The following is a 26988-nucleotide window of genomic DNA, read 5'->3' on the forward strand; positions in this document are numbered from 1 at the left end:
TAAAAGGCAAATGGGTAGTTAAATGCAGTGAAGGCCTCAATACTCAGCTTCCACTATCACAGAAACCAGCAAATGCAAAATGGCAGCAAACTACAGTGGAGGATGTTCTCCATTTAAAAATAATTCTTGTATAACAAAAAACTACAGAACTGCAAGCATGCATACTTTGAATATTTCACCGCTGATTTCAGGCAGTAGAACTGATTGTTCTTGGTGCCCCTACACACTAAAGCCATGCTAGCTGTCCTTCTTAGCATCCGTTTCACAGTCAATAAACACCCTTGTGGAACAACACACTACATTATTTACATTTGTTTATTTGCTTGGCAGAAACACTCACCCAGGCTGACTTACATACCTTACATTTTACAAATGTATTTTACATGTCAAACATTTATACAACTGGATGTATAACAACTGTCCAAACAACAATTGTCCCTCCTGGTGTTTGAGACTACAACCTTCTGGTTGAAGACCTGAAAATGTAGCCACGATGCCATAAAGGTACCCTAGAAAAAGCTAGCAATGTTCACTCTGGCCTGGCACATTGGAGTATACGTCAGTCTTCCTGGATCCAGAAAACTTCGTGCTGGTCTCGTCAGTGATTTTCCCTTATTTGTTTGATCGTCAAACATGACCAATTAATTGTAGAGAACTGAGAGGAAATATTCTGGTTTTAAAATGCAGGTCCTCACACATTCACAAACACAGCCCAAAAAAGTTGGAACATTTTCTTCATACAAAAATATTTGTATTTTTTCCTCAAAATATTTTTTAAAAATGTACAGCATTTTTTAGTTTTAAGTTTTTTTTTGGCAAATCATGCTTTCACATATAATAGTGACCATCATAACAACAGCAATAATAATAATTATTATAATAACAATAAGAAGATTTCTAGAATGTAACAGTATAAAAAATGTGGGGAGGGGGGTGGGGGGGTTGCTCTGGAGGGTATGGGTGTGATTGAGGCAGGGGTCTTGAAGGTCCTGAGATGCAGCTAGGTGTCGTTGCCTGGAAGAAAGAGAGACACGTTTCCATGGTCACCCACATCATCAGGGGCCAACACTCGGCCGGACAAGTGGCACAGTACTGCAGCGCACGCTGGCCGACTCCGCTATGAACAGCGACGAGCCTAAGCGCTAAGTTCGGATACAGAAAATAGCTGAACTCCGTTACAGTGAGATAAACAGGGCCTTTACACTTCATACTGTATCGGTAACAGACCTGGGTCAAATACGTATTTGTTTTGGAATCAAATACTTTTCTGTGCTCTATTGATCTTGCCTGGCGTAATTGAGCCTGCCAATATGACCAGAAGGCTGGGGTTTGCACTTTTTTGAGAGTATTTCATTGGTTCCAATACACCAGACAAGACCAGTAAAGCGTAGAAAAGTATTTGAATCCAAAACAAATGCGTATTTGACCCAGGTCTGATCTGAAATCCTACAAAAAAAGCACTTTCGGACCAGCCACCTCAGAAATGTGAAAAAGTGCAAAACATGAAAAGACAGACAGGAACACGTTTCCTCTCGTCTGCGCATGCTTCCCGTCGGCGCTCAGACTCACCGTCCGTCCACCGCGACGCTCGCGTGTTCCTGGCGGGACTCTGGACCTCCAGTCAACACCTTCAGGACCGCCCCACGCCCCCATCGCACCGCGACACCCTGAACACAGAAGCAAACGGGACCCCCCCGAAATTTCATTAACAGGGTCTCACCAGCGGGGCTATTCCTGACTGACCGCATCATTATCACAGGAAATCCTAGGAAAGTGTTTGTTCGGCCTGTTATCACACATTAAGGCATCCTGGACACGAATGCTTTTTAGGTATTTTCTTTTGCGATGTATTCCCCCACAGAGTTCTGACCGAATCTGGACCTTGTCCATGTGAAAAGGAACACGGTTCAATGCCCGACCGCTTCTAATCTAATAAATCAAAACACGGTCAACGCAGTCATTATGAGCGTTATTAGAGCAGGTAGAGAGTAGCATTAGCTACGGATTGTTTTCCATTTTCATTTCAGCGAAGTGCTGCCGACACACATCGTGCTAAGCGAGCGAGGAAGGGGAGCCGGATCACTTTTCTTTGGTGTTTATTGCATTAGCATCTGGCTTCCATTCTTCTTGCTTTGTACTTCCCCCCCCCCCCCCCCCCCCCCCCCCCGGGACTGTTTTTGAAATCGGCAACACTCAACACACATCCCCAGCACAAAACCGAAAGCTCTTGGATGACCTGAAACCGTATTAGTCGGCCGGAAAAAAAAAATAAAGATCAAAACCCCAGCAGTTACAGGGTACTTCAGGTCACACACACACACACACACACACACACACACCAAGATGTGAAGACTGTTTTCTGGGAAGCAGATGCACTCGAACTCTCAGCCGTTCATGTCGTGAAGCGTTCGAGAATTAAAAACCACCACAGACGCACTCTGTGTCAGGTGACTGATGAACCCTCCGGACCGCTCGACAGGACCGCTGGTCTCTCTCTCTCTCTCTCTCTCTCTCTCTCTGTGGGGAAACGCGTGTTTAGCTAATGGCCGCTCTATACGATATCCCAGGACAGGGTTTCCTGCGGAAGCTGGACTGTGCCCTCAGGCCTCCGGGCAGCGATCAGATGGCCGCGTAAGGTGACAGGCCCGATCAGTCACACGGGGGCAGGGACCTGAAGCCGACGCTCTGTCTGCAGCTGCCTCGTATCTGGCCACGGAATCTATAACCAATCCCTCCGTATTTAGACTAGGATTACACCGCCCAAATTCTACAGTTTATCAGAACTTCAGGGGCAGTGCAGTCGTAGTCTAAATACCATAGGCTTTTAAGGCTTTTTCCGAGGAATTTAGTCCTCCGGGACAATAATAAAGAACTCTACGTGGTTCAAGACAAAATGCGTGCATGCCTGTTGCACAATGAATTATGGAAACCTTAAATATCTTTCACGTCGTTCGGTGCAACTGCTGGTAATATATGAAAAATGCAACTGTTTGGTGGACGGTGGAGGGGCTTCTGTTTGACGGGTTTTTGCTGGAGCGACAGCCGAACGAAAGGAACATAAACAGAAGGCACGGGGCGAGGGGGGAGACCGGAGTTCGGCTCAGCTTGCGGCCCGGCAGAGTAAAAGGTCAACGATAAACAGCCGGCAAATCACAATTTGATAATTTATTTATTTTTTTCCATTTGAAGTCAAAATCCCAGAGAGATGAAAAGAGGCTCTCAGGGGAGGGGGAAGGGGGGGGGGGGGGAGAGTGGCGGGGGCAGGGAGCACATCAAAATGCAAGGCCCTTTTCGCTGTCTGCTGATTTCACAATTACACATTACCGATAAGCAAAACACATTTTTCCTCCATCGTAGTCCTCATACTTTATGCTAAACATACAGCTAGTTGTTTTCAGCTAGCGTGGTTTAACAGCGTAATAGCGAGATGTAAATAAACAATAACAAGCCAACATTAAGATCCCATTATCTGTCCAGGGAGGGGCATGTAAACCGCTCCGATGGATAAGATACGAGTCTGAACACAGACTACCACGAAAGCAACATCCGCCTTCTTGGGAAGAAGAAAAAGATTATTATTTCAGAACCTCGGCTCACCCCCCCGCCCCCCCCCCCATCTGAAACAGTGTCCTCAGAGCGCACGCAGGAATCTGAGAGAGGGACGCTAAGAAAGCCGTTGCTTGTTTACTCTCAATTTTCGTTTCTTCCTCACTTTTCCCCAGTGGAGCCCAGAGGCCCTCGGCTTCACACCAATCAGCACCGCCCCCGGCTACCCCTCCACCCCCCCCGCCCCAGCACCGACCACCCACCACCCACCTCTCGCCCCCCCCCCTCCGCCCTAGCCCCTGCCCCTCCCCTCCACAGGAAGTACGAGGACGTTACAACCTCGGAGTTACAGCCTCTGAGAACAGAACACAAGATTGCTCCCCAAAACCCCCAAAAATATGCTCTACCCTCGTCCCTCCGACGGTGGGTGACCGTCCCCACTTCTGTCTTCAGCCTACACCTCGAATTTCCCTCTTTAAAAAACCCAGAATATTTCTCTCTCTTTGGTCCACCCGCAGGTCTTCTCGATGTGACTGTAACTTACCTCACTCGGCTATTTATAGCTAGCGGCGTGCTCTCACCATTTTACAGCCACTTTTGTCCTTTGGCTGAATGTATCTGCCAAACAACTCAATTGTAAACTGTAATGAGACAAAGGCTACGAGATAATTTCCCCCCCCCCGTAAAATAAGAACTTCGGGTCAAGGTTATGTTTCTGTGTCATTTATAGTGTCTTTCAAGGTTTTTGAGTTAATTGCGTCCCAACAGTGTTTCCGATTATAGTATCAATGTCATAGGAGACTAGCAGAAAAACAAGAAAGTGTATTTAAAGAGAGCCCTTTGTGGATCTCAAAGCGCTTTACAGATAGGGGGTAGAGTGAATCTGCTTAAAGCCTGCCAGTGTGTATGTAATGCCGTGTTCGTGTACAGCAGCCATTTTGCACCACAGTGCACACTAGACTTTATCTGCAGTTGAGAGGGAAGGATTCTCCTTAACCAATCAAAATGGAGGATGACCGAATATCAATGTTAAGAATGTGGGAGGACGAGGGGATCCCCTGCTTCCTAAAATAAGGGCCAGTGGTTCTTTAAACAGCAGTGGGTCAGGACCTACTTTTAACATCTCAACCATTAGACAGCAGCTCCTACAGCACAGTGTCCCCAATCACTCCACTGGGGCATTAGTCTCTATTTGACACAGTGAGAAGACATCCCCCTAACCCCCCCCCCCCCCATTCAGCCTGTAGAGACAGAAGGCCTAAGACATGTGTGTCTGCTGTATGAAAACGTATATGAGATAAATAACAATGATCCATGCTGGCCGATCGCTCCTTTTAGCAAGCAAACACAAAAAAAAAACAAGGAAGGCAATTGCTTAATAATCGCATGATTTCGCCCAAAAAGATGCCCTTGACGGACAGAGCGGACGGCTCAGGCAGATAAGCCTGCAGTGGATAACTGGGCCCCGGCAGCCCGCCCCTCTGTACAGGAACTCAGTCAGGGCCTGGAAGACAGATTCGGAGCGAGGACCCGCTTCCCGTTTGATTCGCCGCCTTTGAAGCAGCGGCTCAAAGAAAAAAACGCACAACATCAATCAGACCGACCCGACAATGGCGGAAACAGGGGGGAAAAAAAATGGCAGCAATCCTTGAAAGCGCGTCCTGACAGTACACCGCGCCGGAGGCGGCTCACAGCGCTCGTGCGGTCCTGGCGGCGCCGGACAGCCGCACCGTCCTCCGAACCGCCGACCACATGAACACCGTCTTTGGACCCCCCAGCCACGCCGCATGACTCCTCAGCTAGTGCTCTTGCACTCAACCGGACGGCGTCCATCTTGCGTGGAAACGATGACTAACGCGCAGCAAGCAGCAGCGGCAGCACAAGGCCTGATCCCTGCGTAGCTGCACTATAATTACCAACAGAGGGGTTTGATTTTCAGTGCGGCCAATCAGAGCGCAGAGCCGGAAGCAGTGACTGACGGTGCACAGTAGGACCACACAAATCCACAGAGCGGGGAGGGGGGGAGGGGTATGGGGGGTGGGGGGGGGGGGGAGAACGCGAGAGGGGAAACGCTCACCAAAGTCACTCAGACTGAAGAAAGCCTGTCTGTACAGGGTAGACTCCTGGGGGCCTTGTGAAGAAGAGGAACACCAAGGGAAGAGCTGGCTGGCGTGTGTGTGTGTGCGCGTGTAAGTGTGTGTGTACGTGTGTGTGCGTGCAAGTGTGTGTGTGTGTGTGTGTGTGGGTGGGGGGGCGGGGGGGGGGGGGGTGTGTTGCTGCATGCTCACCTAAATTTCAGCAGAACTGCCTGGACTTCCATCCCTGTGGAGCACCATCTGCAGGAGGGAGCCAGCGGATCTGCAGACACACAGACACAGCAGCATGAGTCACCCGCCCGAATGAGTCACCTGATTCACCTGAGTAACTCACCCGATTCACCTGAGTAACTCACCCGATTCACCTGACTGACTCACTCGGTTCACCCGCTTAACCAGAGTGACTCACTCGGTTCCCCCGCTTAACCCGAGTGACTCACTGACTCACTCACAGCAGCACCATTCACCCGCTCTGTAAACCCAGATTCCTGCTTTTGCTCACTAGGTTGTGACACCGAAAGCTCTCGTAATGTGATGTGCTTACGCAAACAGAATAAACAAATTAAACAGGCCCCAAATTAGATATACACATAAACTCATAATACTAAGAAACTTCTGATCTCTTCTGAGAAATACAGAACAGAATGCAAACAGCCCAAGGTACTCTTTAAGCACTAGATCATTACAACATAAGAACTGAAAGTCCCATTTCAAAAGGCAAACATTCCTGGGGGTGCTTTTTTCCCCAGTTAATGAAAAACCAAAAGGAGCCTTTTGAAATGAAGAATCCTTCATTCTGCGCCAAAATTCTCCCCAGCTGACAGGCGAAAGCGGCTGATTGGGTCCTCAGGTTCCTGCGGGGCTTGTGATTGGATACGGACCGGGGCAGACCCGCCCCCTCCCCCCCAGTTCCTGAGTGTGATTGGTGAGTGCAGTTATCAGGGTGAAGCGGGCCAGAGTGAGAGGGTTGAGGATGATCGCCATGGCTACCAGTCAGATGAAGTGATGATTGGCGGGGGCAGAGGTGTGGCCGAGTGGATCAGTACAGGTGTGTTCTTGCTCTGGGGGGGAGGAGGGGTTACCTGTGCATGCAGAGAGGAGGGGTAGGTGAATGCGGGGGGTAGAGCAGCAGACAGTTCGGCAGGGTAGAGGGGGTACGGGGCCCACACATCAGGGGTACTGGAGTACAGAGCTGGGACTGTGAGCTCATCTGTAATACAAAAACAGGGAGAGGGTGAGAGAGAGAGGGAGAGGGTGAGCCAGACCTCCATTTCTGTGTAACTGAACCACAAAATAACTTCAAACTGCCCTTTATTCTTTAATAATTAACCCCAGAAATAAAATCAGTTTGGTGTGGATTCATAGTTTGGCAATTGTGAAGAATGGTTCACTGATAAAAAAATATGTGCATTCATAAGACTGGTTGAAATAAAAGTGAAAAAAAAAATGGATGGACAGGAAGAGGTAGAGAGAGGGAGAGAGGAAGCGAGGGAATGTGACAGAGAACAACATACTGCAAGCATAAAAAAGGACACATAACAAAACACACACGGGAGATTGATGACTGTGAACACAAAGTGAGTGGCGGCATTCAAATGAATTGGTCACTAAACACAGGGTCATGCCTCCCGATAAGTATCAAGGCTGCATTCTCTGATCCTCGCAGAAAAGATGAACGATTAGTGGGGAGGAGAATCGCTCACAGATCACTGAAACATAGCGAGACGTCCTGGGGGGTATTTTCAGGGAGCAGGACTACCCAGTTAGCTGGATAAAAGTAAAACCCGGAACTCTGCCTAATCTGGAACATGGACTGAAGTAAAAAGGACTGTTCTGGGTTTTACTCAGCGCAGTTATCCAGCGAACTCGTGTGAGAACTCTTTTCGAAAGCCCCCCCAGGACTAATTTAACACAACACATGACCCCATACAAACACGGGGCTCTAAAACACAAAACAACGCCACTGCATTCATTAATATATCAGCCGCTGCCCAATTTGGAAACCTCCATCAATTATTACATTCGACACTGAACATGACTGTTCAACACAAACCCCCGTTTGAAGTTCAAACCCTGGCCATGTCAGAACTAGAGATTTTTCTTGTGACGCTTGAAAAGAACCATGCTATCAGGAAATGAGATCTGGTTTCCTGAAAACAGCTTTTAATTGTGATTATGTCACGGCCTCCGAATTATTTCCTTCCCCTTTGCTGCAGAGGGTGCCGACTTCCTGTGAAATTCTGGTCAAAACGGGACCAGCAAGTTCTCTAGGAAAATAAAGTGAAAGGCTGACCAATCACACCAGCAAGGGACACTGGTCTGTTGTTCGACGTGTGTGCAAGTACACGTGTGTGTGTGTGTGTGTGTGTGTGTGTGTGTGTGTGTGTGTGTGTGTATGTATGTGTGTGTGTGTGTGTGTGTGTGTGTGTGTGTGTGTGTGTGTGTGTGTGTGTGTGTGTGTGTGTGCACATTTCCCTGGAATTCCTTTTCAGAAGTTAACCTTTTTCTAAAAGTTAAAAGCGAAGTACTGCCCCGTGAAAATGATTTGTAAAAAAAAACAAAAAAAACAAAAACAACATGAAGCAAAACAGCCGATCGCGTTTCGGAAGAAGGTCACTGGGAGCTTGGGTTTATTCTGGAAAAAAAGACGGCAAAACTGCACACATCCCAAGAAGGGCCGTGCTCCTTCAGTCGCCTGTGCCAGCTCCACAGCGTGTACTCAACACTCAGTATAATATTTATCTCAAAGGTAAACACAACGCTGCTCTGCAGCCACAGGCTTGTATCCCCCACCCCCCAAAAAGGCCAATGGTTTTCTTTTAACCAGTCCATACATTTTTCTTGCAGTGAAACGTCCATTTAACATAAAGCTCTTCTGTCTTTAGGATCATCTACATCAGGACTGGACTTCCATTTAGCTTCCATTAGCTTTCCTTCCCAGAAATAAAAGACCACTAATGACTTCTAGCATAGGGCATAACAAATGGAAATGAAACTGAGCCACTGGCATCTGATCCTACAAAAACGACCACCTTTAATTCCTATAAACACGCAGCAGTTACAGCGCACAACTCTCCCTGCGTTGCTATAACCAGGAAAGGTATCTCAGGACGGAACACACCATCAGTCAGAATCACATATAAAGTGAGATTTAATAAAACACATCACAAAAATATAACAGTCGGGACAGGAATACAAAGATGCAGCTACCGCTACACTATTATACGCAAGTTACCATCTTCCACCACACAAGCAGTGGCCTTTAAAGGACTGGTGAATTATGCAGTCAGCTTCTGTCATCTTGCTCTCCGTCTCAGATGGCAGAACCCAACCCAGCAGCGGGAGGGGCTTCGTTTAGAAAAAGGCGCATGTATATTTCAGGATCAGATGTTTTTGACATCTCTTGGGTGAGATGGAGCTAGTCTCAATATAACTCCTAAAAGCAGTCTGTGTACGGGCATTTTCTGAGTCTACACAAAAAAATTCCAAGCCATTAAAGGGCACTTTGGATCCCTTTCAATGCATTTCTGGTGACATATCTGCAATATTATCATTAAGTTTTAACAAGCATGTGGAGCTTCAAATTCCTTTCAGGATTTATGGAAAGACGTGGAAGTGCTTGGGAATGAACCTAAAGCAACATGTTGTGCGCATTATGACTTTCCATTACAAAGTATGACTTCACATTACATTATATTAGATTACACTACTCTAGTAGATGCTCTCATCCAGCCTGATTCATCTTCCTATTCCCTCCCTCATCACTATTTTTATGTAATTACTTTAGGGTGGTTATAGCATGGTTTATGTCCTTATATGAACATGAGCTGCTTGAACAGTATATAATTTGTTTACATGCATCAAGTATTTGTATGTATGCATGTACGTGTGTATATTATTATTTGCATTACTTGTAATGTACTAGTACTAGGTTTGCAGAAGTTAGTATACAACAAGCAATAACAAACAAACATTAGCCAGAAAGACACTGTATGAGAAACAAAATAAACTGTGAATGAGTCTCACTGCTTTGCGTTTTGAAATGAATTGAAGTGAACTTATAAATCTGCTCTTATAAAAGATTCAGACGGGGTGCACCTCAGGATAAAAAATATTTCCACAGAAACCAAATAGTATAGGCTGATCTTTGGCTGAATTAAAAGTAAATATGGCAGAGAAAGCTCTCAGATGATCAAATACCACGGGACGAAATGCAAGATATTAAAGGAAATGGCTTCATCAGGGATATTCAATATGGTGTACAAGGGAAGAATTGTTTTTGGCTTCTACAGAACAGAGAGAATACAACAGCAGCATTGTAAAAGCATGTCCACAGGAGTCTCTCAAAGAATCTTCCTAAAATCATGTCTCCTAACTCTTAGGTACTGTGGCATCTAAATAGCAAAACAAATAATCACAGTGAACTACAATTCCATGAGATGCATTTGAAGGATGGTAATGCATCCCCCAAAGTACAGACGCATATCAGTATGACGTCAAGGCCGTAGTACTATCCCTAACAGAACGATCTACTCGCAGAGGCCAGTGGGGCTTGCACAATCGCTAACAAAACAGATCCGTCAGGAAATATCAGTAAGGGATTCCCACAGAGGTCCGGAATGCCAATAAAATGGGAACTAATCATGCAGGTTTATCCGTTCTGTAATCTTTACCTTTATGAAAGCGATAAACGTGCTTCGTCATCAGAAAGATGATGGAGAGCACATGCGTGCCCGCCAGGATCATGTTTGTCTTCGCTCAGTTTCCTTCGGAAACCAGCTCTTTTTGCTTTCGGCAGGGGTGTACCCCCCCCACTGGGTGAGGGGAACCTCCGGGTCAGAGGAAAATGGGGGTTCCCCCCCCGCAGAAGGGGACGGGGCGGGGCATACTCACAGGGGTCCCGAGGGATGAACTGAGGTCCGGGGCCCGCCTGGGACAGCGGGGGGTTGGGGGAGCCCACCAGCTTGCTCTTCGCCATTTTGGTGTTGGCCTTGGCGAACTCCAACCGCAGCGTCTGCGGGATTTCCGGGTCAAAGCGGACGCCCTAGAGAGGGAGACGAGGAGGCAGAGGGTGTTTAAGGGCTGCGGAAAGAGAAAGGCCAGAAAACAGGTCTCTGTATCCTAACGTGAGCTTCAATCTAGCGCTGCTTTCCCTTGTTTTACCACACACTAGGCGGCCTGCGCAGAAGCTGGAATATGTGTGTTTCTATTTATGAATTCTTTTCTAAAAACAGAAGCGCCCCCCCCCACCTCGCCATCAACGAGATTGCGTTTTTATCCGCGCAACTGAAAATCAATGTTCCGAGATAAAGTAACGACTTTCTGAAAATTAACCAAACTTGGTAATACAAGCGCTGCATTGTCATCTGTTCCTCATCTGCTGCTGCAGCCAGACACTCTGCAGCTTCTCCCGGCCGATTCTTTCTATTGTGCTTATATCAGACGTGCTTTTGGAAAGCCTCTCCAAGTGGTGCGCACTCCAAGAAAGTGTTTTAACAGAATTATGCATAAAATGCAACATGCCATTTGGTTTCTTCAAAAAAGAAAGAAAAAAAAGGAACATCAAAACATCTATTTGTTCCTTTACAGTGTCTATTTCTAGTCCATTTCATGATAGGAATTCAGTATGGAGGGTTTTGAATGGAGGGTTAAAAGGGGATATATTGTTAAATATTACATTTTGTTGCAGCACTTCTTGCTGTGGTCCTAACATTGCCTTATATCCACAGAGCATATTTTCTATGCGCTCCTCTTTCCATTTCATCATTCTGACAAATATCTCAGTTTGAACAAAGAGCATATTTCTGCTTTTTTCCCCCCTCTGTGCCAGAAACGTGTCAGAGAGAGGATTCACACAATCTTGGGTGATGTGAATCTGATAAGGATGTAATGACACCGTCTGCAATGATACTGAATCTGAGGAACAGAGTGAACAGTTTTGTGAACTTTCGACGAGAACAAAGCCGGGAACTTGTAACATTAATCCTCCCCAATGTGAGACCACGGACCATGTCTGTTTGTTAGACAGACCGACTGAGAGCGACAAACAGGAAGTGCTTCATATGTGATTCTCTGTGCAGCACACGCGTCAGAGTAAACAGATGAACAGGGCGCTCTTCAGGCAGAGTGAAAGCTGGCCTTGTCCACTGACCTCCAGTCGACTGCTTTAATTGATCAATTTAAAAAATTGATCAATTAATTTGCGGCTCTCTCCAGGACCAGCAGTGTAGATCACAGGCCTAAATGCTAATATAAATGTGATAGCCAATCTGGTTACACTCCAGAAATCTGCATTTAAAACTCACAAATATGAGCTAAAAAGCTGAAGGGAACCCAATAGGAGGGAACACACAGGCTATGACACACTGATGTGGACTTAGTTTCCCCAGCTCACTTCAAATGGCCATCCGCTGACATCCTGGCATTGAACATGTCCATCAGATCAGTTATATCTGTACAGCACTTTTTACAGAAAACTCTCACACAGATGCTTTACAGAGTAGCATAAAAAGAGCAAAAAACAAAAAAAAAAAAAAAATCAGGCCTGAACACAAGGCAAACACACAAGGTGCAAAAAAACTCCCCAGTGGGCAGAAAAACCATCAAACGGTGGCAAGAAAATACTCCCCAACGGGAAGAAATCTCGGGAGGAACCCGGCTATAGAGGGGGAGCCCATCCTCCACTGGCCTTGATGTAAAGTAGCGTTAGAATGGAATGTAACAGACATGTAATAAGGGATCCATCACAGCAATTAAAATGGGCTGAGCAGGTTACGGTTGAGGTAATAAATTTGTCGGAATAGTACAAGTCCAAATGAAGGGAAGTATCCTGATTACAGATTATACAGCAGAGGTCAGAGGTCAGTCCCAGACGCGTTTCACTGACGTGGAAAGCCACTGCCAGGGACCCTGAGGAGATCACGCACTCAGACAGGAACAATTTTCAATTCACAGTTTTTACAAAAAAAAGAAAAAAAAGTGTTCAATTTTCAACAAATATCAGTGCCAGAGGGCCGGTATCTCAGTATGCAAACAGTACAATGTTATTTTCCCACTACAATCCCCCCGGACACTGCTGTTCTCAACAGCTATGCGCTATATATGGCTATACGCACTCACTGACCACTTTATTAGGTACACCTACAGTGTCCACTGGGTTCGACCCCTTTTTTGTTCACAGCACGGATTCAACAAGGTGCTGGAAACATTGCGTAGGGATTTTGGACTCGATAGCATTACGTAGTTCCTGTAGTTCTTTTTTGGGCCAACACATTCAGGTTGCGAGCATCCCTTTCCACCTCATCCCAAAGGTGCTCGACTGGATTGAGATAAACAGGCTGATGATGTCACACACACACACACACACACACACACACACACACACACACACACACACTAATGAACAATCTGGCCAAATTACCAGCAGAAAGTGCACCCACCTGAAAGATCATTAAACGCTAAAAGGACGTTAACGATAAGCCTCTTAAATTCCAATTAAGCGCTGCTTTCAAGCTGCCTGTGAGTAGAGTATGTCTATTTCAAGCTTATACATTCTCTTTCTGCAACGCAATTAACCACCCAGAATGCAAAGCCTGGCCCCGCCAAACTAAAAGCCGTTGTATCCTTTCTTCTTGAAGAATACATTAATCATATTTTCATCGGCCTCCAATTTTGACAGAAGCAAGATTAAAATGCAATCCTAGATTAATGGCCTATACCACTGCTGTTGGGGAAAAAAAAAGTGAACGCTCTCATACGCTTTGATGGCGGTGACCTTGGGAGCTCTAGAACAAGGCCTTCAATCGTCACGTGAGAATTATGGGCCATTTGGTTCGCTGTGCAAGAGGCTTTATGACATCATAATGGTGTCCAAACTCCATAAGCACCACTGCACACCTCCCAGAATTCTTTGCCACAAGCACCCCAACCGTCAAAGATATTTGTTTCACATTTGCTGACATTTGTTTAAAATTCCTCCGGCACCTTGTTTGGAATAATATTTTTTCAAATAATATTTAATATTCCAGTCCGGAGTGACACAGGTTCAGCACATCCAGTTGGCAGTTATAACCTTTTTGTTTCCATTACAGATCTCTTAGCGGGCGGGGCCCAGGCGATGCTGGCACACTCCCCGGCTGGCGCGTTCGGAAGCGGAGGGCGGCGGGCGCACTTACGTTCAGGGCGTTCTTCGCAGCCTCCGCCTCAGATCGGCTGTCAAAACTGACAAATCCAACCGGCTGGGTGCAGAGAGAGAGAGAGAGAGAGAGAAACAGAATGAGACAGATACAAAAAAAAAACAGCATATGCTATTGATGTCTGGTGCAGCATGCAGTCTGGTTTTAACACTGATTTAAAGCAGCGCAACTGCCTGTGCTGTTCTTTCTCCTAAAAAGGGCAGTGAGAGCGGTGGATCGGGGGGGGGGGGGGGGGGGGGAGACCAGGCACGAGCCCGAATAAACGTGTCTCCATGCGGGACCGTGACATCATCACCGTGGCAATGCCACAATTCCACCTTCCGTCCCCCCCACCCCCCCCCCCCCAGGCTGGGCTACGGAGGTCCGGCACCAAGGAGTTCCAGAACTCCACCGTTTGGCCTGCAGTGCTAAACACATACAGCATGATGAAGTCTCTTTCTCTGAGAAGCCGAGCCTTCTGAAGCGAGTGTAGGCATATACTGTACAAGAGATGGGAACCCTTTGAAGAACAGGGGGGTATTTAACCCCTCAGGGCCTGATTGAAGCACAATGGAAACATGAACGGGGTTACAGAGAGAAGATAATAGACAGGTATTGTGAGTCACAATAAATAACCTCATAAAATCATGATCCTCATGTTGAAAGAGGACAATGACCAGTAAAGTGCCGCTTTACCCAAAAAGGCAATGTGGTGGGCTCTTGATGTGAAATGATTCAGCAATTATCTGGTGTTTTGAACGCATAACAAGTTAAATCTCGGGAATTCATCCTGGGCAGTGCCATCTACAACTCAAATATGTGAAAATGGTATTAAAAGTCATTCAACACAACAGCTATTCAAGAATTAAAATCTTTCTGACTGACGTGCACTTCAACAAATTATAGTGGGAGACCCTCCACTCCAATTTATCCTTTGTTGAAACCATGCTATTATTTATAATAAAAGCAGCTGTAAAAGAAACCCAGCTTACGCATATGAAATATTGCCGTTTTTCTTTTTTTTTATTTCTTTTTTAAAGTTATTATTAAGGAATTACGTCTTCGACGGAGTGAACGTGGAGCCCCTCCCACCGTTCAGCGCATCTCATTAGCCTCTGCGTGACCCTCTTCCTCTCCGGGCTGTGGGTTCGGCTGCCAGATTCTCTCACGCCAGCCTCGCTAAATCAGCACAAACCCAGCTTCCCCCTCACGGAGCAGAGCGGCCGGGTCATAGCGTGGCTGTGCGACTCTACGAAAGCCAGCCCTCTCTGGAGCGAACTGCATGGAAACGCATGCGTAAGAGGCCCTGTTGACAGAGGGGCCCCAGCCCATCCTGGGTGGTCGACCGCCTCGGCTCATCTCCGATTTCTGTCACGAGAAGCGCCGTCCTGTCCGTCTGCACCACCTGCGCAGAGCTGCGTAACTGCAGTCTGTGCCTCGGGCTGCTATTTCAACAAATCTCTTCTGGCCCTTTAAGGCCTAGGATCACAAATATGTGATTAAAGCGTTCTTAACTGAACATTCTAAAGCTGATGTAACAATGGCTACTGGTAACTGAAAACAATGGAGTTCCAGGAAACCGATGGAGTTCTAGAATTTTGAAAAAAACATTCCAAAAAACAACAAAATCGGCTCTTCAAAGGGTTTCTGCCGAGTGCTAGGCAGTGAAACAGTAGGTTTCATTTGGAAAGCGTGTGGAACGGCTGAGTGGTTGTTCAGAGGACGCTTAATCACAAGACATAAAAAGCAATGACCAGATAAATAAGCGCGATCAAAGGGTTTCCTCTGTCACACCCCAGACCACATGAGTGAGAAGCATTCAAGCTGTAACACAAACAAGCTATCTGGGCAATACGACGCCTCTGTGAAAAGGCTTTTTGAGGAATGGCGTGGAAGTTTGGAATTCTCTCTCGGTGCATACCAGACGACAAAACATTATGTCACCTGTCCCAGCACCAGTCATGAGCGAAAGTGGAATACAACTGGAGAAAAAGCAGAGGTGGAAAGTCCAGGGGTCAGAAAGCAAAAGCCCTCCCATGTGTTCCTTCCTCCCAATAACTCAGCCAGCTGAAGTCACCAATTACTTCTACCTCCTGGCTGAAGAATTGTGCCAATTAGCAAATGCAGGTAACTGGAACAAAATACTGGGGAGGACTTAATTTCTGAACCTGGGATTTTCCACCTCTGGGCAAAAGAAAACAACCTTTCACAAATCAGACACTTCACCCTTTCGCACACAAACCCTATGACTCTTCACCCTCGCATACTTTTTCCCAGGTTCCTTCAAGGCTCTTGACATCCCACCTGACCGTCTGAAATGACAAACTGCCGTTTGATTGACAGGTCTGGCGAGTCCGCACAGCTCCCCGCCCACGGAATGGCCGACACAGATTCTGAGCGCCGGTCACCCCAAAAACCCAAGAACACAAAAAGGAACCAGACAACCCCCAGCGAAGAGAGCTGGAGGCGCCAAGAAAACCAGCACACAGCTAATCGCGCCTGAACCAGCCCCCGTCTGCAGGATGTGAGCGTTTACCTGTTTGGAGGTGAGCTTGATTAGGGAGCCTTCATAGCCCTGAGAAAGAAAATCACAACAGTGAAACATATTAAAATGCTGCAGCCATGTCAAGGAAAGCTCTGAACAACAGAATGAGCACCACAAGTTGTGAAAATAATACCTGGATGCATTTAATGATGCAAGTGCTGATCAATTCGGACTGAGGAAGTCATGAACATGTCGTGGCATCACACATATACAGCAGTGCCGTTAGCCTGTTTTGCTCTTGTGGCTACTTATTCTCTTTGTGGGGTTTTAAGCCTTCTAAATGTACTTCTTCAGTAACTCAGGAATTTCCCTACTTTTTTTGTTTACTACTGATGCAAACGAAGCCCCCACGCTTGTTTAGACAGAAGATTCTGTCGCATTTTCCAACTTTCTGTTTGCTGAACAGGGAGTTCACTCTGAACAGGTTGCTATGTTTTTGCAGAACTCATTGACCTGTCGTGAGGGAGGGACTGTTGGTAGTGGAGTTACGCGTTGCAGTGTTGAGTTAGTGTGTAACCGACCGCAATGTAAAGGCCACAGTACACCGCACACGATCGCCCTATCAGCCACCACACCCGTTACTGGATGTTCTGTTCAGTGCCATTTCAGTTTTTTTAAAACGTCCCCGTAATGTCCTGCAGCTCTTGGAAATGCCCCCGTGTTTCCACACGGGCGCAAAAAAAAAAAAAAAACACAATCTGCTCATTTAATAAAAATCTGTTGTTTTAATTTCCTGCAATGATTTACTTCCCCGTGTGAACCTTCAGTTTGGGAAGGAATTAAAGGTCAAAGTTCACTACTTGTTGTGCTCCGTTAGCCTTTTCTCATGTCCTCATTCAGTACCCTCGTCTTCCTCTCACCTCTCACCTATTTCACAAAGATGAGGGGAGTAGAGAAAGGTAGAGGGCCAGGAAATGAGCAGCACAAATGTGAGCTGGGGGAAATGGAGGAGGACATCGAAAGAGAAGCAGAACCCAGGCAACTGAACAGGCAGGCTTCTGACTGACCTGATCAACTTAACCTGCTTCCAGTGCTACTCATGAATAAACAGATCAGTTATTTAAAATCATGTTGGTGATTTTTTGTGAACACAAGTTAGCATCATTGATGTTATTGCGTTTCACATACACTTGAAACCCCCCTACCCCTTAAAAACCAACAATTTTTTAGATGGACCTCGACATGTAAGAGTTATGTAGAATGATGTGTAAAATTAATAACACAACACATGGGAATAGAACAGGCCAGAAACCAGAAGTAACCGTTTCGCTGCTGAACAGCAGTCTGTACTTTTCAGAGAGGAGTTTCTGGTCGTTATTGCTGAGTTTTTATGTATTATAATTGTGCATACCTCCCCAAGGCACGTGGATAAAGGATTTATTAGACACACAGAAGAGCACAGCGTACCTTAAACGGTCTGAATAAGAGATAGAGCTCTCTGGGTTTGATGTCCAGTGGTAATCCACTGACGAACAGTGTTCGGACCTAAAGGAACAGGGAGAAGAAAAGAAAATCATCAACAAAGCCAGTTTCAAATCCTGGACAGTGTTTTTCACTGAAAGAGTTAGACAGCGGGAACAAAAACGCTGCAGGGATGAAACCTTTTCAGCCACAGAGCTGGAACTGCGTGGGCCCTATTAGTTAAGGTCTTAATTAGTTCCACTACCTATTTTTTTTTAGTGTGGACCCACGTCACTAACGCTAGCCTGCTAGCATCACTGCCTCTGGCCACCTTACAAGCACAATGTGAGTGAAGTCAGCAGGCTAGTATCAACAATGATCTTGTATGGTCTTATCGTGTTTCACTGGCTTTTGGAGCAGAAACAGTGAAACCAGACTCTGTAAAGCTTAGACTCCTGAGCTCTAAATGATCTTAAAACAAACAAATACATAACCAGTGCAAAATACCATTCCAGTGATGCAACATGTGGAAGAAACCACTCTCAGGCTAATGTATAAAAAGTTCTGCAGGTTATCAGATAAAACTAACAATTTGATTAATTTGCTAATGAGTTAATCTCAAAACATTTTAACCTCAACATGTAGACTGAAAAGGTTTTAGAAACAACAAAGAAACCTGCTAAAAAAAAAGACCATTAAATTCAGTCAGCTTCAGAGTGTGCGCTACACAATGCATACTTCTCCATAGGACTGAATCACTCACACTGGGAACATGGATCATTGATTGACCATATATGGTCATCCGAAAACAGGCGGCAGGAGCCAAGCAGTGAGTCCATCACAACTCAGCGGAACACTTCAAGAGCCACATCATGGTTACCAGGCAACAGTCAGCAAACTTCCAGCGTTCCGAGCCTGAACCGTCAGAACCTATTAAGGGCAATTTCCCCCGTGACTCCCTATGGCTGCATACACTCCTAATCAACAGTGTGATGCAATTGCCTGTGAACGCAGGCATCTAACCCATCAATACACATTCTTGCATACTGCAGTGCACAGCCTGCCTTTGTCCTTTGCCGAATGTATTAAAAAAAAAAACAAGTCAATTACTAAACTGTGTCATTTCACTGAGCTCGTGACAAATCCAAGCTGCCCTCGTCTTGTTCATTCACAATTTATACTGGGTTTACAGGGAAATGTTCTCTCATTTGCAATCCTGAAATATTTATTCCATTTCCAAATGTATTGATTTATCGAGTGATATATTTCAGTCAGCAGCGAAGTGTGGTGTAACAGAAATCAGGTGTAACGGCAGCACCGTCTCAAAATGAACTGGGTGGTAAGGCCAGGGGGAGGGAAATGTTTGTTGACAACAGCAGTACCACTGAAATGAAAGAACAGCAATCAGGAGAAAACCTTTGTCTTTTCATACAAGCCGGCTTGTTGTTATTTCTGGATGTCTTTGTGATGAAGCCTCATTCAGCCCTGTAACCCATTATCTGTCATATGAAGCGATAAAACAGGCCGTCCATCTCCATCAGTCTCTTCTGAGCTACAGAAGTTGTTTCTGCAGCACTGATATACAGATTACTCATCTGGACCAAGGAACACAGTAAAATGTTCATCCATCCGTCCATTCATCATCTAATCCACTTATTCCTGGTCAGTGTTGCGGGGGAGCTGGAGACTATCCCAGCATGCACTGGACAAAAGGCAGGAATACGCCCTGGACTGGTCGCCAGGCCATCGCAGGGCAGGAAAATGTCCGTTAAGTCAACTCTCAGTGTAAATATGGTCCCTATTGGACTCATAAGTACTTCGTTAGAGTTGAATTAACTATTAACTAATTATTTCTGAGAGCAGAGGATTCTGGGAGAAGGTGGGGCGAGGGAAAATGACTGACAGGGCAGGCAGTGGCTCTTCAGCATGTTTTTTTTTTTTTCCCACCCTAGAGGGCACTAGGTGTGGGGTCTGCCTGTCTGGCCTACAAGGCCCCTCCATTAGCACCTCGCCTATACTTATACAAGTCCGGACAGAGACACCGCAATCCTGACCCAACGTTCACCCGGCCATGGAACAGGCGATGTGAAACAGCTGCACTTACAATGACATTACCATGACCATTACCAATCGCTATGGCAACGACATGTCTGTTGACAGCACTGACAGCAAACGAATACAACTATGCGTCTTTCGATCGATAAGAAGAAGAAGGCATGCATTTTTACATTTACTTTTCTGGACTTCAAGCCAGAGAACAACATTTATGGAATATGTGAGCGAGGGCCAAAATAATTGTGGCTGAGAATCCGAGCTTAAGTGGACTTAAAGTTAATTATGGAAGCAGTAAAAGGTCACTGTCATGTTTGGGAGCAGAACCATGGTCACGATCAAGGCCAGGGTAAGGGTTAAAGACCATGCAATGTTTTTTTTTTTTCTTTTTAAAGAAAAAGTTAAATAGAAGGAAATTTCTCACGGTCACATTATCAGGAGCTGGAATGCTGCAGAGAGAGAAGGCTAAGGAATAATCAATCTGTGAGTAATTCCGTCTTCAGTACGTTCAAAAAGGAGGGGGAATAGCGTCCAATGTGCAGATATCAAAACGAATGAGCTAATTTGGAACAATTCAGGCCTGATTTCAGGTGAACGCTAACGTTTCCCTGCCAAGCTAAACAGGAGCCTCCAGAAATATCCACAGGAAATCGTTTTATTAGGATGTATTCCACATTGTGTTAATCAGCCGACCGCCATCTGCAAACTGTCAAGCTCCCCCGAAACCATTTAAAAAAGGAAAATAATTGTTAGCATACACACACACACACACACACACACACGTAAAACGCAGGGTTCGGTCAGAACAGGGCAGTACTCTCCACGTTATCGATAAGGAACAGCTAACCACATTCCGAGCCAGTGACTGACACGAGAAGTGGGTGCTGGACTTCCTCTTTGTCCTCTGTAGCTAGCCGTCACCACGCCTGTTTACTGATTACCAGCCCAAAAGAATCTGGCGGGACGTCCCGGGTCAGCACACAGGCTTTTGCCTGCTTGCTCAGGGGCGTAATAAGTGACCGATTAAAAAGGCCCCTCCTCCTGTGGTAGGATCGGGGCGACTCGACCCCGTCAGCCCAGCCAACACGAAAATGTCCTCACGACTCCGGACGGGGTGTAGCACAGTGGGTAAGGAACTGGGCTTGTAACCGAAAGGTCGCAGGTTCGATTCCCGGGTAAGGACACTGCCGTTGTACCCTTGAGCAAGGTACTTAACCGGAATTGCTTCAGTATATATCCAGCTGTATAAATGGATACAATGCAAAATGCAATTGTGGTAGGGTGGGCGTGTTTTTGCGTTGGCTGCAGAGAGAGAGAGTGGGCGGGGCGGCTCTCGGAACTCTGCGCCACAGCTGTTGGGGATTATTAATCAGCACTGACGGTTAATTGTTTGATTGATGGACAATGTGCTGATTACCTCGACAGTGAGCCTGGACGCTTAAAAGCTGGTCTACAGAGACAGAAGCGGACGGACTGGAGACGGAGGAAGAGCTGACGGACAGTCAGCAGTGAATTGTGTGTGTACCGAACAGAAAGCCGCGTGGCGGCCGTAAAAATAAAAAGACGCATTTGCGTCCAAAAATAAACTCTCGTCTCTCTCATCTCTTAAACGAGCGGTAGCACTCAGCTTGCTACAGCAATGTAAAAGTTGTGTAAGTCACTCTGGATAAGAGCGTCTGCTAAATGTAATGTAATGTAACAATGCTACTGGAATGTCTTGTCAGTGTTATGACAACAGCACTACATGGCAGCAGCGCTGTGAGAACCTTTTTTTGTACTATCTGGGAACGAGCCGTCTCTCGTTCGCCGCTGCCGTGTTTGTTCTCCACAGCTGTGAAACGGAATTATTTTTACTGCTCCAAGATCACGTTCTCATTACACACGATAAGAGCAGTCTTTGAGGGGAGGTGGGGGGGGCGGCGGGGGGGGGGGGGGGGGGGGGGAAGAACATGGTGCTAATTCCCAAATAGAAGACCATCCAAAATGAGGAAGGCCAAGCATGCCCGCCAGGCTGAAATTTGGCAAACAAACACTGCGCAAGATCAACAATGAACTGTGAGATGTTAGTCACACCTTTCTTTGCCCCAAGGAGATTACTGCACATTCCACCTAGTGCGTTAGCAAACAGTGCCTTGGCAGTTAGTGCAGTATAGTAAATTCTGATTACTTCATTTAAAAAAAAAAAAAATTTTTGGACTTGGACACAGGAACCAGGGCCGTTGTTTACTGGGGTGAGAGGCGGTGAGGATTCTAGGGGACCACAGCCTGGGGAAAAAAAAAGTTATTTGTTTTATTTTTTTTTAATTCCCAGAATTCCTCATTCCTGACAGGAACTACGTGCTCGTGGCGATGTGGCGCATTAATGGGACGCCACACGCTAAGCTAAAACAAGACGAAGGGATGATCACACGATACGTAACAACAAACGCTGCTTTCTTTAGGGAAAGGAGTGAAGCAGACGTATGGATGTACAGGGCTATCAGGAGAACAGGGCCCGGGGGGGGGAGGGGGGGGGGGGGGGGGAAATCACACAACACTCTCATGAACAGTGGAACGCTGTTCCCTCTGCTGTTTGAGAGGGTGTTAGCAATAAACAGATAAATGTGATAAACACGTGATTCCAAAACTGCCCCCTCAGAACTCCCCCGTCTGACGGCAGTCACAGTCACCGCATTTTCACGCACAGCCCCGTTTGTCTTTTAAAAGATTCCCGTTTCATGTGGCCAGCAAATGGCCCCGGGATAGGATGACAATTCCCCCAGCGCTTTTATAAATAATCTGCACCATTGAGGGGTGGGGTGGAGGGGCACTGGGGGTGGATGTGGGCGGGGGAGGGGGGGGGGCAGTTGGTTGATTGTGCTATGTCATGCTCAATGTTTAACCTACTTCCTGCTTTCGCCGTCTCGGAGAACCGCTCGGAAGAACCGACAGAGGTGCGCTGCGGTTGGTGAATCTACGCCAGCTTACACAACCGTCATGGCGACCCACCATTAGAAGCCGTTCTTCAGCCGCCGACGCTGAACTTTCGTTGAAAACTGATGGTTTTATTACTGCCTAGTCCTGACACAGCCACGGTTTCACAGGTCTCTAGGACATTTCAGAGAAGCAGTGGGCAAAACTATGATTTAACCAAAGTCCGGACCGCAAGGACATGAATTCAATTTCATTCTGTACTTGCTGAAGAGAGACGCTTACCCAGGCCATTGTGCGCTTATAATAATATAGCTGTTAACTGACTGAAATAAAAATGAAGTTAAGTATCTTGATCAAAGATAGAACAATGTCCCAACTGGGATTCAAACTGACAACTTCCTTGTGGCTACTCAAATACTGTAAGAGTGAAAATAAAAGAGTGAAAATAATCTGGTACATAAATCTTTCCTGTTGGCATTGACTTCTGCATTTTTTTCCCCCATTTAGAGACACAACAGAAAATAAGGCCTAGTTTTATAATGAAGACACTCACATACTGTTGGCACACAAGTCCTAACACATAATTCCATATGACATCATACACCAAGTGACCCCTTCCCTTTTCTTTTAAAGAAACAAAACAAAAAATATACATGTATAAAAATTAACAAAATGCTCAGTGATACTTTGGGCATGAATGACCACCTCTGATGCTAGACACATTCCATGGCATGTAAGAGCATGCTTGTGTAATTTCATATAGTTATTAGGTCTGAGTATGTTTGGTTTATGACCATTGATCATGGAACAGGCCAAACTATGGCCCAAAGTTGCTCAAACAGCCCCAAAGTTGCTTGAACACCATTCTTAGTATCTTCTTATTTTGTGTGGGTTTCAGAGGTGTTGCAGCAAGAGATAATTAGTCAGCCATATGATTTAAGTTTTTGTTTTCTTTCACAGAATGAAATACACAAAAGTAAACAAGGAACAGTGCTTGCTATGCGATCACTTGCGTGACTAAGCAGGCTGTGGGATGTGTCCTTTCATAACCCAACACACAGTATTTGCTTAAAGCCAAGCAAACATGATTCTGTGATTCAAATTTTTTTTTGCAAAGGTACTTTTCACAGTTGCGCGGACATGAGAGTACGTTACGGTCATAATGTCCACCTCCCCCCCCCCCCGGTCACACTTCGGCAGTCAACTTCCAGTTTTTGTCTGATCTCACATCCACGCCTGTGTTTTCATTTCCCCTGATGCTGTCTGGGTGTCTGTCAGTCCCCTCAGCTCTTCTGTGTGGGGTGACGGCGAGTCTGTGGGATGGGGGGCGAGTCTGTGGGATGGGGGGCGAGTCTGTGGGGTGGGGGGCGAGTCTGTGGGATGGGGGCGAGTCTGTGGGGTGGGAGGCGAGTCTGTGGGATGGGGGGCGAGTCTGTGGGATCCCCCCCCCCAACAGCCCTGGTCCACCGTCAGATCCGAAAGCCTCTTGCCGTTAATGTGTGTGTTCAGCGTCTGTAGAACTTCAAACACCAAGGAAATAAAAAGCTCCAAAGTTCTTGTACAAACTGGAATAAACTTGAAACCCAACACGATATTTACAAGCGTCTTTAAATAAAACTTCCCACCACCCCCACCCCTTTAGCCTGGACAGCCTCACCTTCTCCCTTCTCCACAGAGACCATAAACCTCTGTCATCTAGTGCACTCTGGGTAATCCTTTATCCGGCCCATCTGTAAACAGTGGGTCTTAAAGGCATCTGCTGGGTACAGGAAGCACACTCCCTTCTCCCCCACCTGAAAACCCTCTCTGCTGAATGTGTACTGTTTGAAATCTTTCCATTTTCTATTCATTAAACACACATCAATACAGATAAACTGAAACACTGTGGATAGATCTGTAAGTCCCAGGGGCCTTCAGTAAGGCTATCGCCAACCAAACGATGCACTTCGTTGAGCACCAGGCATTTTAAAAATACCCGGTTCGTTTGCACAAATGTTGATAAAGAATGATCAAACAACTTGGTAAAACAGGGCAAAAATAACTACAAAACTGATCAAATAAATAATAAGCACAATTTGTAGAACGAGGAATTGGAAGTCTGCACAACATTTGTCAAGAAAATAAAAATGGAGTCAGATTCATATTATTCATTGATGTAACACCTTGAAAGCCTACACAACATGAGGTGTGAAAAAAAAATATATATTAGAAAAGTTCATTACAGTTAATTAGGAAATTGTTCACTGCGTTCTCGGGCCTGCTGAATATTCCAGCTAAAGACCAGCTAGGATTCTGAGCTGGTTTAAGATGTGTTTTCAACACTTCTAGCGAGCCTGCGGCTTATCAAAGCTGGTGGCCAAACTAGTGAACTAGCTCTGTCTGTCTCTCTCGCTGTCTGTCTATCTGTCTCTCGCTCTCTCTACCTTGAGGACAACGCTCTCTCTGACTCGATCTCATACTATGAATCGTGCGTTAGTGGGGTTCTACATCTCCAGCGTAATTTAAGACGATGAGAAAGTTGGGTCCCATGATCGAAATGTGGCACATTTCAGAGACATAACGTGTAAAAAAGGAAATTGGTGGTGCCTACACAATGTCACAAACCATTCGTCCTGATTGTGTGATTTGTTAAAATAAATCAGACACTAATTGCGTATACGGTTAGGCATTGTTTTGATGGTATCACTCAATATATTCAGATGAGCCTAACAGCTGTTTTAGATACACATATTGCTATAGGCTACCGGTTGTATAATCAGTAGAAAATTAGCGCAGCTAGTAATTAATCTAACGCTTCGCTTTCTAGAACATATTCTAGAACATCTAAACACCCACATCGGTTTGAAGATGATGTACAACAGTGCTGTGTAAAATCTTTAATTTTTAAAATTTTATTTTTAATCATGGTAATAACATAATATCTAACCTACAGGAATAATACACAACAGATTCAAAGTTTTGTGTTTTAGAAAATCTTGCATGCTTAGGGATGAGGGACATTCTTCTCCCTAAACTAACTCAGTCCTTCGGCTACGTCCTAATTGTCAGTGCGCACACAGCGCTTGTTACGCGATCACTTACGACTAAAGCATCAAGAGACAAGCAGCCTGCGTGAAATAAAATAGAACTCATTACCTCTTCCTCGTGGTTAGAAAATTCATTTGGCTCGTTCTCCTTCTCTGTCATGCTGCTGTTCATCTTTGTTACGGATAACACGTTTCAACAACTTCGTCTTTGCTACAGTTTGCAGAGGTCCAGCTGTTCGTGAGGGACGCTTGCAAAAAAAAAAGCCGTGAAGACCCCACGCACAATCCTGGGAATGCCACTGTCTTCAGTTAGTCAACATTAATGAGTAGCCTACTGTTCCAACAACAACACAACGGCCGCAAACGAAATGAAACATTAATACTGAAGCAGCCGAGAGCGTCTCCAGTCAAACACCTGTCTTCAGCGTGGTCAATTCCGCGATGACCGGGACCGGAGTCTTGCGTGTTAGTTACCTAAAGTCGCGTTTCCTGATCGCCCCGTTCTAACTAGTAAGGGAAGTACATGTAACCATTTCTCATTAACTGCAAGAGCAACGTCAGACACGCCGGGAAAAGTAAGCTTCGCTTTCTGGGGGTGTTGCTCGGCAGGTCGGGAGGGGTGGGAGTAAAGAACTCTCTTTGGAATGTTATTTAATACTGAGACTGTTAGTTAATACTGAGACAAGAACACGGGGCAGGCAAATGTCTATAGTCATAACGGTTCCTGTGATCAAAAATAAACCTGTAAGACGTACGAATGAATCAGCGACGACGTATGGCACATTTATAGGAGGTGGTAGTTGACATTTGGCTTTTGTAATCCCTACCAGTGCGAATGTTCAATTATCGAAATCCGACGACGCGGTAGACAGCGTGGGCTATCTGTCAAGAATGAAACGTAAATTATTAAATTATAAGAAAAACATTTACTGCTGAACAAACTGCTTCACAAAGCAAAGTCGATAATAATAATAATAATAATAATAATAACGTTTCTGAAACCGTTGTGTTTTTCAGCGTAACGTTTTTATGCAAGGCACTTGAAACATTACTGCATGTGCAGAGGTGTCTGGGATTTGTATTATTATTATTTAATTTATTTAATTATTTTTTTTTTTTTTGGTGAGGGGGGTTGGGTATCACTTTAGTATCACCTCCCCCCCCCCACCACGCACTCTACTCATACTGAGTGCTGCAATTAAATAATAATGTCAAATTGGTAGTAAATGCAGTGT

The 26988-nt window shown here is 45.7% G+C and overlaps 1 protein-coding gene across 1 annotated transcript; it reads right to left on the reverse strand.

Moving 5' to 3' along the window:
• Positions 1–297: 297 nt before the first annotated feature.
• LOC118226745 (RNA-binding protein with multiple splicing-like) lies at positions 298–26640 on the reverse strand. Its single transcript, XM_035416582.1, has 9 exons — positions 25863–26640; positions 17769–17846; positions 16353–16391; positions 13817–13879; positions 10536–10686; positions 6725–6852; positions 5835–5904; positions 1570–1667; positions 298–1014 (listed from the first exon to the last, which is right to left on the reverse strand). Exons 1-7 carry the CDS (start codon positions 25923–25925, stop codon positions 5842–5844), a joined length of 585 nt encoding a protein of 194 aa, XP_035272473.1. The 5' UTR covers positions 25926–26640; the 3' UTR covers positions 298–1014; positions 1570–1667; positions 5835–5841.
• Positions 26641–26988: the final 348 nt, after the last annotated feature.

Source organism: Anguilla anguilla, chromosome 5 (genome assembly GCF_013347855.1).
Source record: "Anguilla anguilla isolate fAngAng1 chromosome 5, fAngAng1.pri, whole genome shotgun sequence".
NCBI lineage: Eukaryota > Metazoa > Chordata > Actinopteri > Anguilliformes > Anguillidae > Anguilla > Anguilla anguilla.